Source organism: Podarcis raffonei, chromosome 6 (genome assembly GCF_027172205.1).
Source record: "Podarcis raffonei isolate rPodRaf1 chromosome 6, rPodRaf1.pri, whole genome shotgun sequence".
NCBI classification, from domain to species: domain Eukaryota; kingdom Metazoa; phylum Chordata; class Lepidosauria; order Squamata; family Lacertidae; genus Podarcis; species Podarcis raffonei.
Window position 1 is genome coordinate 86,556,017 of NC_070607.1, and position 13,615 is coordinate 86,569,631.

A 13,615-nucleotide genomic window follows, 5' to 3' on the forward strand; every position below is an offset into this window, starting at 1 on the left:
AAATGGGGTGGTGGTGGGCTAAGGTGCTTCTCTGGGGACCTGGAAGGAAAGGGGGCTTAATGTGGACTCGGAAAAGGAGGCTTTTGAAGGAAGCGGAAGGAAAGGTTTATTTTTAATACTGTGATGGACTTGCGTCCTTCCCTTTGTCACATTTATTGTTATCATTAACATTGGGGAAATACGGCTGGGGAATGAGTGTTTTTGGCTCCATATAGATTAATACCAAATGCTGGCCTATTTGTTTGGTGTGTTTTTTCCAGCACATACACACTTGGTTTAAAACACTTCCCAAAGACCTCAAACTAACACAAAATGAATATTCTGTTTTCGGACACGCAGTTTGTGTGACATTGTAGTATCTAATGGTACTGGAGTATTGCTTTTGAATGGCCTATAATTTTTTAGAGGAGAACCTAGTTTGCTATGATCCATATTTTTAGGTGATGTTGGTGATTGAAATAATGAACATGGGACTCAGTGAGCTGCTGAGTGAAGAGAGCCTTTAAGTCATTGATTTTAAGAAAGGAAGAGGTCTAAAATAAAAGTTGAATAATTATAGCAACATTTTCTGCATTGAAGTGATTATCCAGGTCCCTTCTGGCACATAAATTTGAGGAAAATACCTGATTTAATGTTTGCCCAATGCATGTGTGCGATCTTAAGAATGCATAGTTGGAAGTAAATCTGTTTAAATCAGTTGTGCTCAATCCCATGTAACTTGTATTTAAAACTGTTGTGGAAATCAGTTTTGCTGCTTAAATATCCAGAACAGAAGCTTATATGCATTTGTTTAAGCTTCGAGTAGTTAGAAAATAGCTTGGCTCTTCATAATTAAAACATGGGTTCCTTATGTGTCTTAAATTTGATTTGCCCAGATGTGGTGGCTTAAAAACTGTAGTTACATGCAGTCCTTAAGTCATACAGAGAATGACAAGAAATCTGTGGTGTAGTAGTGTAAGTACTATAAAATCCAGAAATGAAAGCACAAGTGCACAGTACTAGTAATAATGTGTTATGTGGTGAACATGTTAAGAATAATGCAATGGAAAAAACACATTTCATCTTAAAAGCTTGTTCATAGGACTTTTAGAAGTCCTTAGTGTGGTTTCTCAAATCATGTGTGCACTTGACTGACATATCAGTGATAACTGTTTAGTGTGTTTTTTAAATGAAAAACACAGTATGAGAGAAAATACAGTAGTTATAGATAACTGCTGGGAATTTCAGGAATAGGGTAGGAATTTAAATTTGTATTTGCTTAAGTCTTGCGGGGTTGATAGTTTTAGCTGTCCCCTGCATCTTCATGGTGGAAGGTCGGGAAAAACACCCTCACTTTCGATGAGCTCTCTTTATGCTTGGTATGATAGATTTATGTTTATTTTTGACCTATTACAGCTCTGTGACTGGCGAGTTCTATATGCAGTTATTTATCTGTCCTCGTGAAATCTTTCTGAACCCGTTTTCCACCAATATTTATAAAGAATGGAGTGGGAGTGAAGATTTCATGTCTGGCATTAAAATGTTCAGAGGTTAAGTAGTTTTAATAGTGTGTTGGAATGAAGGAAGGAGTTAGGTTGCTGTGGAATTTGAAAACATGAAAGAGAAGGGAGACTGGATAGACTTCCCCAGAAAAATATACTTTGATATATAGCTGCTAAAATTTAGTTTTGTGTACGAGACTCAAAATGGAGGCTTGTGCTGTCATTGAGTACCGGGGAAAGCCTGGCATTGAAGAAACACAAATGATGCCTTCATGATTCCTGCCTTGCTTAGGTCTCCTAAATTTCTCTTTTTTTCTGGGGCTTGTGAGAGCTGTATATGGAAATAAACTACCCAAAGATGCTAGAGCATCTGTGTGTCTGTATCACCATGGCAGGACTTGATTTCCTGCAAAGGGGGAAGAGAAAACGCCAGCTTTTATATAGAAATATTGAAAGCTAGTGACTGGAGTGCCTGAATATCTCCGTCAGATTTCATGGTTCAAGCCCTTCACTGTGCAGACTGAGTGGGTGCAACATGCTGACTGGATGGGGAGAAAAGGGGCTTTCTTGTGTGTGGAGTGGGAGAAAAGAGAAGGGTTAGTTGTAGGGTGCAGAATGAAGGACGTCTTCTCATGGGAGTGAACAAGATGGTATTTTCAAAATGCAGACTTGATGTGCAGCTTGGTGGGTATGTGCGTGGGGTGTAGAGCATGTGGAGGTGATGGGAAGCTGCTTCCAGGATGCAGATGAGAGGTGGGGAGCAGGAGGGGGCTCTTAGGCATCACTATAGCAGAATGGTGGCAGGGGTTCTCCTTTTTCAAATGGCACCATGTTCTCTGTTTCAGTGTGTTGAACTGGCTGATGGTGTGATTAAAGACATCAGGGTTTTACAGACACAATTGGCTTTGCTCCTTTCTCTCCCCCCCCCTGAAGTAGTCGCTGTTTGAGGCAACTCCCGTTTCCCTTCAGAATACTAAACTTGCCTCTGCCTTAGTTTCCCCATTCTGCTTGTTTGATGTAGACAACTGGGGGAAAAATGGATAGTGAAATATTTCATGCTTCAGCTCCGACACATGACTTCAGCTGGACATTTATTTTTAGCTGCAGCTACAGTTTCCAGTGGCAATTACTGCTTTTTTTCCTTTCAGTTTTCAGTCTTGCGGTGAGTAACCTAGGTTCATGGATTTTGCCTCTTGAAGCGACTCATGTGCCCCAGAATTTATTCTACTTCCTTCTGAAATTGATTTACTTTTTTTGTTTTTAGGTGCTGGTGAATCTGGTAAAAGCACAATTGTCAAACAAATGCGGATCTTGCATGTGAACGGATTTAATGCAGAGTAAGTGCATCTATATTCCTACCACATTATTTGAAGTTATGTGCATGATTGATTATAAGTATATTTGTGAGTTCTGGAGTAATTGAATGTGGCTCCTTGAGGATTTATTGTCTTTATAGGGGGAAAGGGTAGTGTTTAGTTTGAGAGTATGGTGATTGAACTTTTCAAATATGTGAGGGAGCCTGCTCTTAACTGATTGCATCAAGGTTTCATTTGTCAGGCTTTATGAAGGCGAAGTTTTGCTGCAGTTTCTCTCACAATATGGCTGACATCTAACTTCTTCTGTAGTAGGCTCAGTGTTTTCTTTCAAAGTAAACTGAATGCACTTTATGAAGAAGTATTAAGGGTTGCTTCAGGAAATTGATTACATACTGGTTTTATGTTTAAGGCCACTGACAGACTTTTATGATTGCTGTTTTGGTTTCCAGATTTGAGATAAAATAAGAAGCTTTTGGTTCTCTCTCTGTTTCATTGTCACTTTGGATGGGCCAAGCATTGACTATATTGTTCCCTGTCAAGCAAAACCTATTCAACTTAAGAATTATTTAGTTAATATCCTGGTTTGGCATTCCATTGTTTGTAGAGAAAGATGTATGACCCAGTCTTAAGTACATATTTCTTAATTGGAATTTCAAGGCTTGCTATCTTTTTTCAGAATTCTACTATCATTATTCCACAATAATACCCCAAGTCGCTTTTTGGGGTAGTATCTGGGCAGGACCCAAATATCTGCTCCCATCTGGGACAAAAGGTACTGCATAGCAAAATAGTCTTGAAACTGAAGTGGTGCAGACAATTGAAAAACAGTTTTGGACTGCCATGGTAGTTCCTTGCTTTCTCTACCCCCTTCCCCAGTACTCAGCTTCTGAACAAGGTGGTTCTTTTTAGCTAATCATCATTGAGATATTTGCCTGTGAATTTGTCTTAATTCCCTTTTAAAGCAAGGTAAGCTAATTGGCAACCTCTCATCTATATTGTGGCACCAATTCCATAAATATATTGTGTGTTTGTGAAGAAGTACTTCTATCTACCCTGAATCAATGCCCAGTTTGTTTTGGTCACTCCTAGTTAGGGAAGAGGGAGAGAGAAAATAAATGTCAATACAATTGTTTATCATATTCTCCCTACCCCCAGTGTTTTTCTTTTCTAAAGTTGAAAGCCCCAAATGCTCTCACTTTTTTGTTGCCAGGAAGGTGCTCTTGATTGCATTGCATCTTTTCTGACTGCTATTTCCTTCTAGAAGAATGAGTGATCAGTATGGAACATAATATTCCAAATCACTGTAGATTTATAGGCTAATAAAGGCTTTAGCATAGTCACAGTCTTATTTTCATTCTCTTTTCTAATCAACCCCATCCTGGAATACATCTTTTTCACTAGTGCTACAAGTATTCAGTGCTATAGCTTCACATCCCCCCAGTTAGTGGCTAGTAGAAAAACAGTAGTAACTATTGTGTAATTTATAACAGATTAATTGGGGTAGCCTTGTGAAAAATATTGGACCTGGGTCCACCTGTTAGTTCAGAAGAAAAATGTACTACCTACACACCAATGTGGAAAGACTTCTTCAGTCACGAGATTTTGATATGTAGCTCTTCTGCTTTTGGTTCATTCTTAGTTGCCTTCAATAATCTGATTTGTTTTATAATAAGGAAGTTTTGAACATTTATTTCTATTTCAGAAATAATTTTGTTTGAGAATTCAGCAAAGGCAGCCTGAAGTCCTAGCATATGTATTGGCATCCATCTGTCTCAAGAGACAGTGGAGTGCACCTCTGGGGCTGAAGTCACCGAAGTGAACTCCCTGGGGCGTAAGTCTGGGCAGTGTGTATGGGGGCCCTGGGCTGCCCAGGCGACGAGACCCTCCTCTTGGCCTTGCTGATGTGGTCCAAAGGAAAGCAGAGCAATATTTTTGGTAACAGGAGCTGCTGGAAGGAGGTGTACAAGGCACCATCCAACTGCCTTAGGGACTCCATTTCAGATTTGTTTAGGTTTTACTCCTTAGCCTTTTCTTCTCCCAAAGATGTCCCATAAGGCAGTGAAGGTTTAGGATCAGAGTTTTCCTTCTAGATGAGCTACCATCCCAGGTTGATGAACCCCATCTGCCCTTCACTCTACAGCATCTGTATGTCTTGGTAAACATTGGTTAGCACAACATGAATGAGTAGGAGTGAGCTTTGGTTTTCCTCACTTCTTCTCCCATTCATCCAGGAGAACTAGTTCACATACTTTTGCGTCAGCTTTTGATTATTTTCTACTGCTATATTATAACAGACAGAATGTAAAACCATTTGCCAGTGCTGACCATGTTATCTGGACCTGGAACTGTGGTTGAGCTTAACCATGGTTAGTTTTTACAAGCCATCTTCAGTAACTGTGATTTCAATTTAATGTTACCCGCAGTTTGCCAGTTCAGACCACACAACAAACTTTGGTTAAGTAAAAAGGAGAACCTGAGGCATACTTCGGCTTGTTCCTCTTCATTCATGTTGCTCTAAACCAGGGATGGCCAACAGGTAGATCGCAGTCTCTTGGAAGTTGGACAAGCCTGCTCTAAACAAACCCTAACTGGAGATGTCGGGAATTGAATTTCTGTTGTATGCCATCTTTTGAAGGCTTGCTGTAAAAGGATAGGTGGAAAACGAAATAAAAGAAAATAAATAATAAATTAATAATAAAATGTTGCTTAACTGAAACTCATTTAGAAGTATGTCAGTATGGACGAGTAAGAGGCTCTCTCGCATGTTCAGAAAAGTTACGCAGTCCTCAATACTTACCTATTACCACTTGAATAATAGGATTTTAATGTAGTATAGATTTAGTGTACATATGTTAGTTCAATGTATTATTTGTAGTGTTTCAGTTACAGCTGGTTCTTGGACCTTAAGAAGCTGCTCCAAAATTTAGCCAATTACTGCTAATTGCAAGTTAGCCCACCAAAAATGTACTACCGTTTCTGTACTTAGCCATATGTGATGCGGTGCCTGGATGTATGTGTACATGATAGAGTGAGAGGTTGGTGGAATGGTAGTAGGAAGCCATATGTCATATAACTTGACTTTTGGACCCTTAAAATGTTGGGCAAGAAACTCTTCAGAATTGGTTTCCTCATAGTAGAAATCAGAGTTAGCGTATGTTAGTGAACAGTTTGGGCTTTTGGTGCAACTTGAGAGGAACGGGATAATAAAACTGGGGAGCGAAATCTGAGAATATGCCTCACAATGTTCTTGTTCAGATCCGGTACGTGGAACAACATTGTTAAGAGGATGCCATGTTTGATGATTGATCATGAAGACAATGGAAATTACTGTGGTCTCTTAGTTTAGGATCCAGTTTCCTTCCCCTTTTCATTGGAGAATCTATGGCTCTTGATCAGTTTATTCAGTGTTCACTCCTATACATTTAGGCAGCTTCACAGAAGTGGGATTTAAGCAACCTGTGTTCAGAATGGCATCCTTGGTTCCCAAAAAAAGCCTTAGTGAGAAATCTGAATAGAAATATAACAATAATGAAATAAACTGCCAGGGTGTCTGTTCCTATGCCAGGGTGTTTGTAAGCCTAAATTAGTGTCTTCTTTTTTACTAGAATGTAGCTGTTGCTTAAGTATCCAAGCTTCAAAAATTATTATTCCAGTGTGCTTTATCCTAGGTTCATATAAGTGGTAAGGCTGGGCAATATCTGGTTTTCAATATTGTGATATATCATCAGCTAAACATCATGATGTCTAGATATATCACGATATCTGAAATATGGAAGGAACTATGCAAACAGGACAATGTCCCGGCAACTGCTACTACTAAAGGGTCTAAAACTGATAAATGATGATAATATCAATCACCTCATAGTCACTTTCATCAGCAGGCAAGCCAAAATGCATCCAAACAAGAGTTTTGGTTTGGGGCTTCGCTACCTAATGGTGGTGTTCAGGACAATCCAAAGTATGGCGATGAGTATTATGTTTAGCTGGTAATAACATTGCAATGTTTAGCTAGTGATATATCACGATGTTGAAAACCAGATATTGCCTAGCCCTCACACACATTGTGATTAACAATATTTTGCGAGGTCAAATATTATGAAACAGTTATCACGGTGTGAACTTCAAACAGGTTTTGGACAATATATTGATATATCGCCCAGCCCTAATAAGTAGTCCTTAAAGACTGTTCACATTCAATTGATCTCATGACAATTCCAAAGGGTAGGATCCCCTGCATTATACATAAAAGGCTGGGGAATTAGTGCCTTTCCTATATCTGTATTTAATACCCTAATGTGTTGCTGGTTTTTGTTTTTGTTGTTTGTTTGTCAGTCCATAACAATTCATTTGACCCTTGTCTTGGATTTTGCTATTTATAGAAATGTTATTTGCAGTTCAGCCCCCAAAGTAATCTGCATAGAAGGGGTATATCTAGAGATGTTATGATCAAGTTAGGGTTAGTGAACCAAAGTTTGGGCTGTTGATACAAGGAAGGGCATACTTTGTCTTTTAGAGACTCTGTCCATTCTGTCATGTTTCAAGTTGTCCATGACAATAGCTTTGATTGGGCTGTGGAGGAAGAACTGATGGATTCTTAAATGTCATTTGTTGGTTGCTGTTTGATATAGGGTAGTCTGGAGAAAGTCAGGCAATTTTTCCTTGCTTCAGTGTGATTCATTTGCAGTACTCAGAACCTACCCATTTCAGTCTGTGTTGCTCTTAAAGTAATTGAACAAAATGCATAGATTTCAGGATTAGATTTGAATATTTTTGCAGCTGTTTTTCAAAAGAGACCTAGGCATTTCACACCCAATTACAACTTGTGCTGGCATGATGTATGCAGAGGCACTTGCTAAGTTTAGCATCTTGCCTGATCAGTGGGCTGACCATTACATTTTTCCAAAACTTGTAAGTACCTGTAAAATTAGACTGTACCCTAACCTTTCAAAAAGCGTTCACCTCCCAGTTCTCACATGGCCCTACCAGTCTCTGCAATCTGCATACCTGTAGAGCCTGCCTCCTTCTCTTTTCTTGCCCTGCGTGATACTTTTACAGCCAATGAAATTCCCAGGACGTCTTTTTCAAGCTATGCTTGGGAAAGCAAAAGAAGCAATGAATATTTGGTGAGTGGTTTTGAGACGTTGCCCTTTGACAAGAAGAAATTTCATCTATAATCGTGAAATTCAGTTGGGTTTAAGAAACTGACAGACAAGATGCCATTTTCCAGGGGAAATTTGCAGAAATAGCTTAGAAATAAATAACTCCATGCAAGTATATCTTCATTTACCATCAATCACATTATATAACATATATATATATATCACTTGTTATATAACTGCCCTTGGCAGTGGGGAAGGAAAAGTTTGTGGATATTTAAGTTACGTAGACAATAGGGACAGGAAGTTGTAACCATGGGAAAAGAGGAAAGGTGCATGTCAGTTGCTAAAGTGAAGATGTGTGAGTTAAGTGGGGGGTTTTCTCATTTGGCGAGATTAGGATGCAAGTATATTATGGAGAGGGAAATGTGTCTGTAATCCATGCATTTGAGGTAGCATTTGAAGAGTGACTAGGTAACCGAATGTATGCTGCTATTGCCAGCCATTCACAAAAGTTAAACAGGAGACATATGTTCAGGGTGGTTCAGGCCCATGCCAACACTGAATGGTAGTTTTGAGGGCCACAGTTCAAGAAGGAGGAGCTCAAATTGGTAGATAGATTATAGGTCCTCTCTTTTCGGCATGGTTATTGCCTAATGTTGGAAAGAAGTAGAACAGCATTATGGGTTGAATCCAGGTATGTTATATCTGGGATAGATCCACTGAAATCAGTGGACTTAAATTATCCATGCCCATTGATTTCAGTCTCCTCCAAGTATAATTAGTTGAATTCAACTCCATATATTTACAGGGATTCCACCCCCACCCTTTAAAATCACACATTCCCCCCCCTGTTTGTTAGAGTTCCAATAGCAAACCTTTTCAATCCCTCTTCTGTTGAATTGCTTGATCTTAAGCCTGAGTGAATGACCAATTGTCATTTGCCACATTCATTCTGTTGTATCTTTGATATGTGTGACCCCCTTTCCTAGAGAATACAAGATGTTAGGGCAAGAAGCAAGGTGTTTAAATTTAAAGTAAGATAGTTTTATGTTAAAGAATTGGAAAATATTTATTTGAGAAGAGCAGTAGAATAATGTGGTGAGAATTTGAGAACTTCAGGGACTGAGATTCCATAAGGGTAGGATGAGCAAGAATGCTATCAGTTGTTTGTTGAGAACACCATTGTTATTAAAAGATTCAATGACATTTTGTAGAACAGATTAGTTCTACACTTGGGCAGTCTATTCACTTTGGGCAGTGTTATTTTGTCAGGCTTAAAGAGGTTAAAGTGCACACTGAAATAGAAAAATCAGAGTGGTTTAAAAAGCATGTATGTCTCTAACCTGTTCCTTTATTTGTAGATTATCCTAGTGACTCATTCTCAGTCACTAGATTTCCCCAACTCTAGTTGCGTTTGTTAAGAGTGCATGCTTCATTCATTAATAGGAGAATGAAGCTGGTAAAACGTAACTATCCATTTTCGTCCAACAAATATTGAATTGTTGCTTATTAAATTATGATGAAAGTAAATCCAGAGGCCAAGCTAGTATTTGCTTTTGTTGTTGTGCTACAGCTTCTGATGAACTCCAGTAATTCTCAGGTATATCGCTTTTCCTTTTAAGAGACAAAAAACTCCTAGGTTTGATCTGGAATACTGAGTTCAGATGGAGTCTCAGTGAAGATAGAATGCCAAAAAGGCTATTCTTGCTGGCTTTAGATACATGCTCATCTGTCAGGATTGTTGAAAGCTTGGAGCTCAGATATGTATCACGACCTGCAGAGATTAATGGTTTTGCCAAACTTCTGTATGTAAAAATGGCAAATTTAGGACTTGGGATGAATACAGCATCTTCCATTTGTCCAGACTGTAACCTTTTATCCTGTTCAATGGTCAATCATTTCACTTCTGAAAAATTCTATAACTTGCTTTTCCGTTAAGAGAGCTGGTTGTAGGGCTTAATTGGCATGGTTTTATAGCTAAGTTTTCACTGAAGTGAAATGTGGCCCAATTTTATTTGGCCCATGGTAGTCAAATTTTCTGAAGGGATGATAAAACAAAAAGTTCTACTGCTTCCTGCTTTATAAATTGTAAGATTAGTCTTGGCCATTGGCAATCCATTGTGATAATGCTCCTTATGTCTGAAATATGACAAGTAAGCCAGGGCTGTTTCTGTGGTGGCCCTGAGGAAATAGATACTCCACCAAAGGAAGTCCAGCTGGCCCCATCACGGCTCACCTTTCAAGCTGTAAGACCTGTCTATTATTGTGTCCTTTTTCAGGGGCTTCATGTTAAAAATAAATAAATAAAAATCTGACTGCTGGTGTTTTTATGCTGATTTTGATTTTCACATTACACTGTTGTGATCTCCAAGTATACAAAGCTGTCACTTCCTGTTTTACATTGTTCAATTATGGTAGCCCCTGAATAGCTAAGCCAGGAAAAAAAGTGTGTATCTACTTTTACAAAATTCCATTTCGTTTGTTTTTCTAAACATAGTCTAAATGAGAGATGGTATACAACCTGAAACATTTATGTACTTTTTAAAAATAGTTGTATGGTCTAAATATTTTAAAGCCCAAATAATTAAATTGTATTAAAATAAATTTTGAATAGTTTTTACATTTGCTTGCTTAAAAAAATGATTAACGACTAATTTCCACTCAGATAGGAAGTTGTTACTGATTACTTTTCTTTCAAGCAGTATGATACAGACATGAATTGTGCCATGCTGCATATGGCAAATATGTAGGGAATTGGTTCATGCGTAATAGAAGAACTCAAAGTGACTAGGGTAGAAATAGGCAAATAAGTGCAGTATGGAAGAGATCCAGTGCAAAAATAATGGCTATATTCTAAACCATCGTTTAGAGAATATGGCTCTCCTCCTCTTCAGCTTGCACATAACTCTTTCCCCCATGACAGGAGATAGAAAGCTTCCACTTCTGTTTTAGATTAACCGTGCTTACCATGTTGACCAAACCTTAAACCATAGTTAATCTTAACTATATTTAGTGAAAACAAGACAGCTTCACAAACTGGTGCCATGTCTTGTCCCTGTTTCTCTGCTGTCCTCCTCACCTCCTCTACTTCTCCCTTCATCTCACTTTCCTCCGTGCCCCCTGTCTTTACATCCCTTGGTCCTTATTGGAATAGGTGGTGTATGGGAGCCTTGTGGGGGCCAGCTTGGGAAAGTATTGGTGAGGCCTGTGGTTTTTGCCACTATGCACCTCAGGTTCATCTGATTACCTCTCCTCTGGCATGGTCACAAGGAGCAGACTGGAAGCTTTCACTTCTATTTTTTGACTTAATACTGTACACTTTGTTAAGTCTGAACCTGGACAAACTGTGGTTAGTCTGAACTATGGTTCAGGGAAACAAGGCAACTTCATAAATCAGTTTGAAGTTAACTGTTTTTCTAAACTGTAGTTAATACTAACCACAGTTTAGGGTTTCGACATAATGATTAATCCATGGCTAAATGAAAATGGAAGTGAAAGTTTCTGATTTTGAGACTACAGTATCACCGAAGGATAAGAGGGTCTGGACCAGACCATTGTCAGTATTCAGCTACAGTGAATGAGGTAACTGTTAATATAGAAGGTAACATCTAAACTGAATGATTACCATGTTGTGTAGTGATATCCAGTATAAAGGAAATCGTGAATTTAAAAAAAAAAAATTAAAGCAAAATTTCTTAGTTAAGGCATTGTTGTCTGTGATGATGGAGGAAGTGTTCAGTACCAGAGATTATGTTGGTCTCACTTCATGGGGAAGAGCGTATTAAGCAAGTGTGCTAAGAATGCTTTTTGAGGAATAACTGAAAGGTTAAGCTTTCAGGTTATATTCCTACATAGGAACCTTGGGTTGCAAACATGATCCATGCGGGAGGCACGTTCGCAACCCGTAGCACCGCGTCTGCACACGCGCGGGTCACGATTCGGCGCAAAGCACGATTTAGTGGATCTGTTATGCCTTTAAAATAATCCCTTACTCTTCATGCCCAACTGAAATGAAGTTTAAATACAGATAAATGCTGGGTCTGTTTCTTTGCATTTGTCCCTTTTTGCCCCTCTGCTCTGGTTTATGTTCTCCCCTGTCTCCTGCCCATGAGAGGTGCTTGTCCAGGGGTCAGCAAACTAAGATCTGCTGGCCGGATCAGGCACACCTGGGTCATAAATCCGGCCCACGCCGCGAAGCCACAACCCGCCGTGAAGCCGAGACTCCCAGCGATGGCGACAGGAGGAAGAGGTTGAGTGGCAGCAGCTCTGCCACTCAATTGCCGCACCTGGTTTATCTCAGCGCTGTTTGATTGGTAGAGACGTCCCTGCGCCACGCTGAGGTAAACCAGGCGCGACATCTGATTGGCAGAGCTGCCGCCACGCGGCCTCTTCCTCCCGTCGCAAGGAGGCAAGGCAGTGCCTACTGCCGGCTCGGGCTCCTCCCGCCTCGCCAGCTCCAGAAATCTGCTTTCCCTTCCCTGCCAGCTTCCACCTGCGTTGCCAGGAGACCACCAGGAGATGCCGCCTCTCGGTGCGTAGTCACAGCCTGCCCTGCCATTGGATGCACGGACACTAAGAGCCCTAAAGACACGCTTACTCACAAGTAAGCCGCAATCGTTTCAAGTCCGCTTGTTCAGCGCCTGAAGAACTGCTCAAACCCATGGAGATGAAATGCGCTATGGATCGCGCCCCTGGGAAAGTAAGCGCAGCAACTGGGCCCCCCTTGCCTCTTTTTCCAACTCCCCCCCCCCCCCGTGCCACTTCTCCGGCCTGCCACAAGGTCTGAGGGACAGTGGACCGGCCCGTGGCCAGAAAATTTTCGCCGAACCCTGGGCTTGTCCCTTGTTTATATTACCTCTGTAATATGCTATGTACACAGATGCCTTCATAAATAAATATTATCTGTAGCATCTATTTTAAGAAATAGTGCATGAAATGGGCTATAAATACCTCTGTTTACTACCACATGTTGCAGCTCAAATTTATGGCACTTGTCATGGAGGACAGAAATGGTTTAACTTTGTGTTTTGTGGGCTTCGTTGCTTAAGTTGTCATAGGTTTACGGCTTGGCAGAGTTTATTTCCATTTAATGTATAGTAACTTTGGCTGCATCTGCTTATGACTTAAAATGCGCCTTTTTTAGAGAACTCTTCAAGTGGTGTAGTCTGACCAGTAAAGCCAATAGAGAGACTTTAAAGACAAACAAACAGTGAGGCATCAACTCTCATGGACTAAAGTTCACTTCGTTGATGCACGGAAGTGTTATCCTCAGTTGACACACGTAGGGAGAGGGAGAACTTGCAAGCAATGGAACCAGAGAGCCATGAAATGCGAGGGTTAGCAGGAGGTCTGTGGAGATGGTCCATAGTTGCTTAATACAGTGGTAGAACACATGGTTCACATGGAAAAGGTTCCAGGCTCAGGCACTGGCATCTCCTGCTAGGGCTGAGAAATGCTGTGGTATGAAACCACGGAGGCCTGCTGCCAGTCACTGTAGACATAGTCTTGACTTGATATAAGGCAGCCTTGTAGCTTTCTGTGACATTTCTGTGTGGAGCCCCAGTTATGCAAAGTAAGACCACTTGCGTTCACTAGTGATAAGGCTATCTTACTAGTCATGTTAGATTGAACAGATATTCTAGTTTTGGGAATTTGTGGTGAGATCAAAATCAGAATAATGATAAATTAACTACCTTTCACTTGCTATATTCTCCAGGGG

At 40.2% G+C, this 13,615-nt stretch overlaps 1 protein-coding gene across 5 annotated transcripts in view; it reads left to right on the forward strand.

Moving 5' to 3' along the window:
• The window catches only part of GNAS (GNAS complex locus), a 179,179-nt gene that overhangs the window by 72,691 nt on the left and 92,873 nt on the right, over positions 1-13,615 (forward strand). For all 5 annotated transcript variants that reach the window (XM_053394380.1, XM_053394381.1, XM_053394383.1 and 2 more), the window contains exon 2: positions 2,746-2,818. In XM_053394380.1, the coding sequence (XP_053250355.1) occupies positions 2,746-2,818 (73 nt within the window). The remainder of the gene's footprint in view (positions 1-2,745; positions 2,819-13,615) is intronic.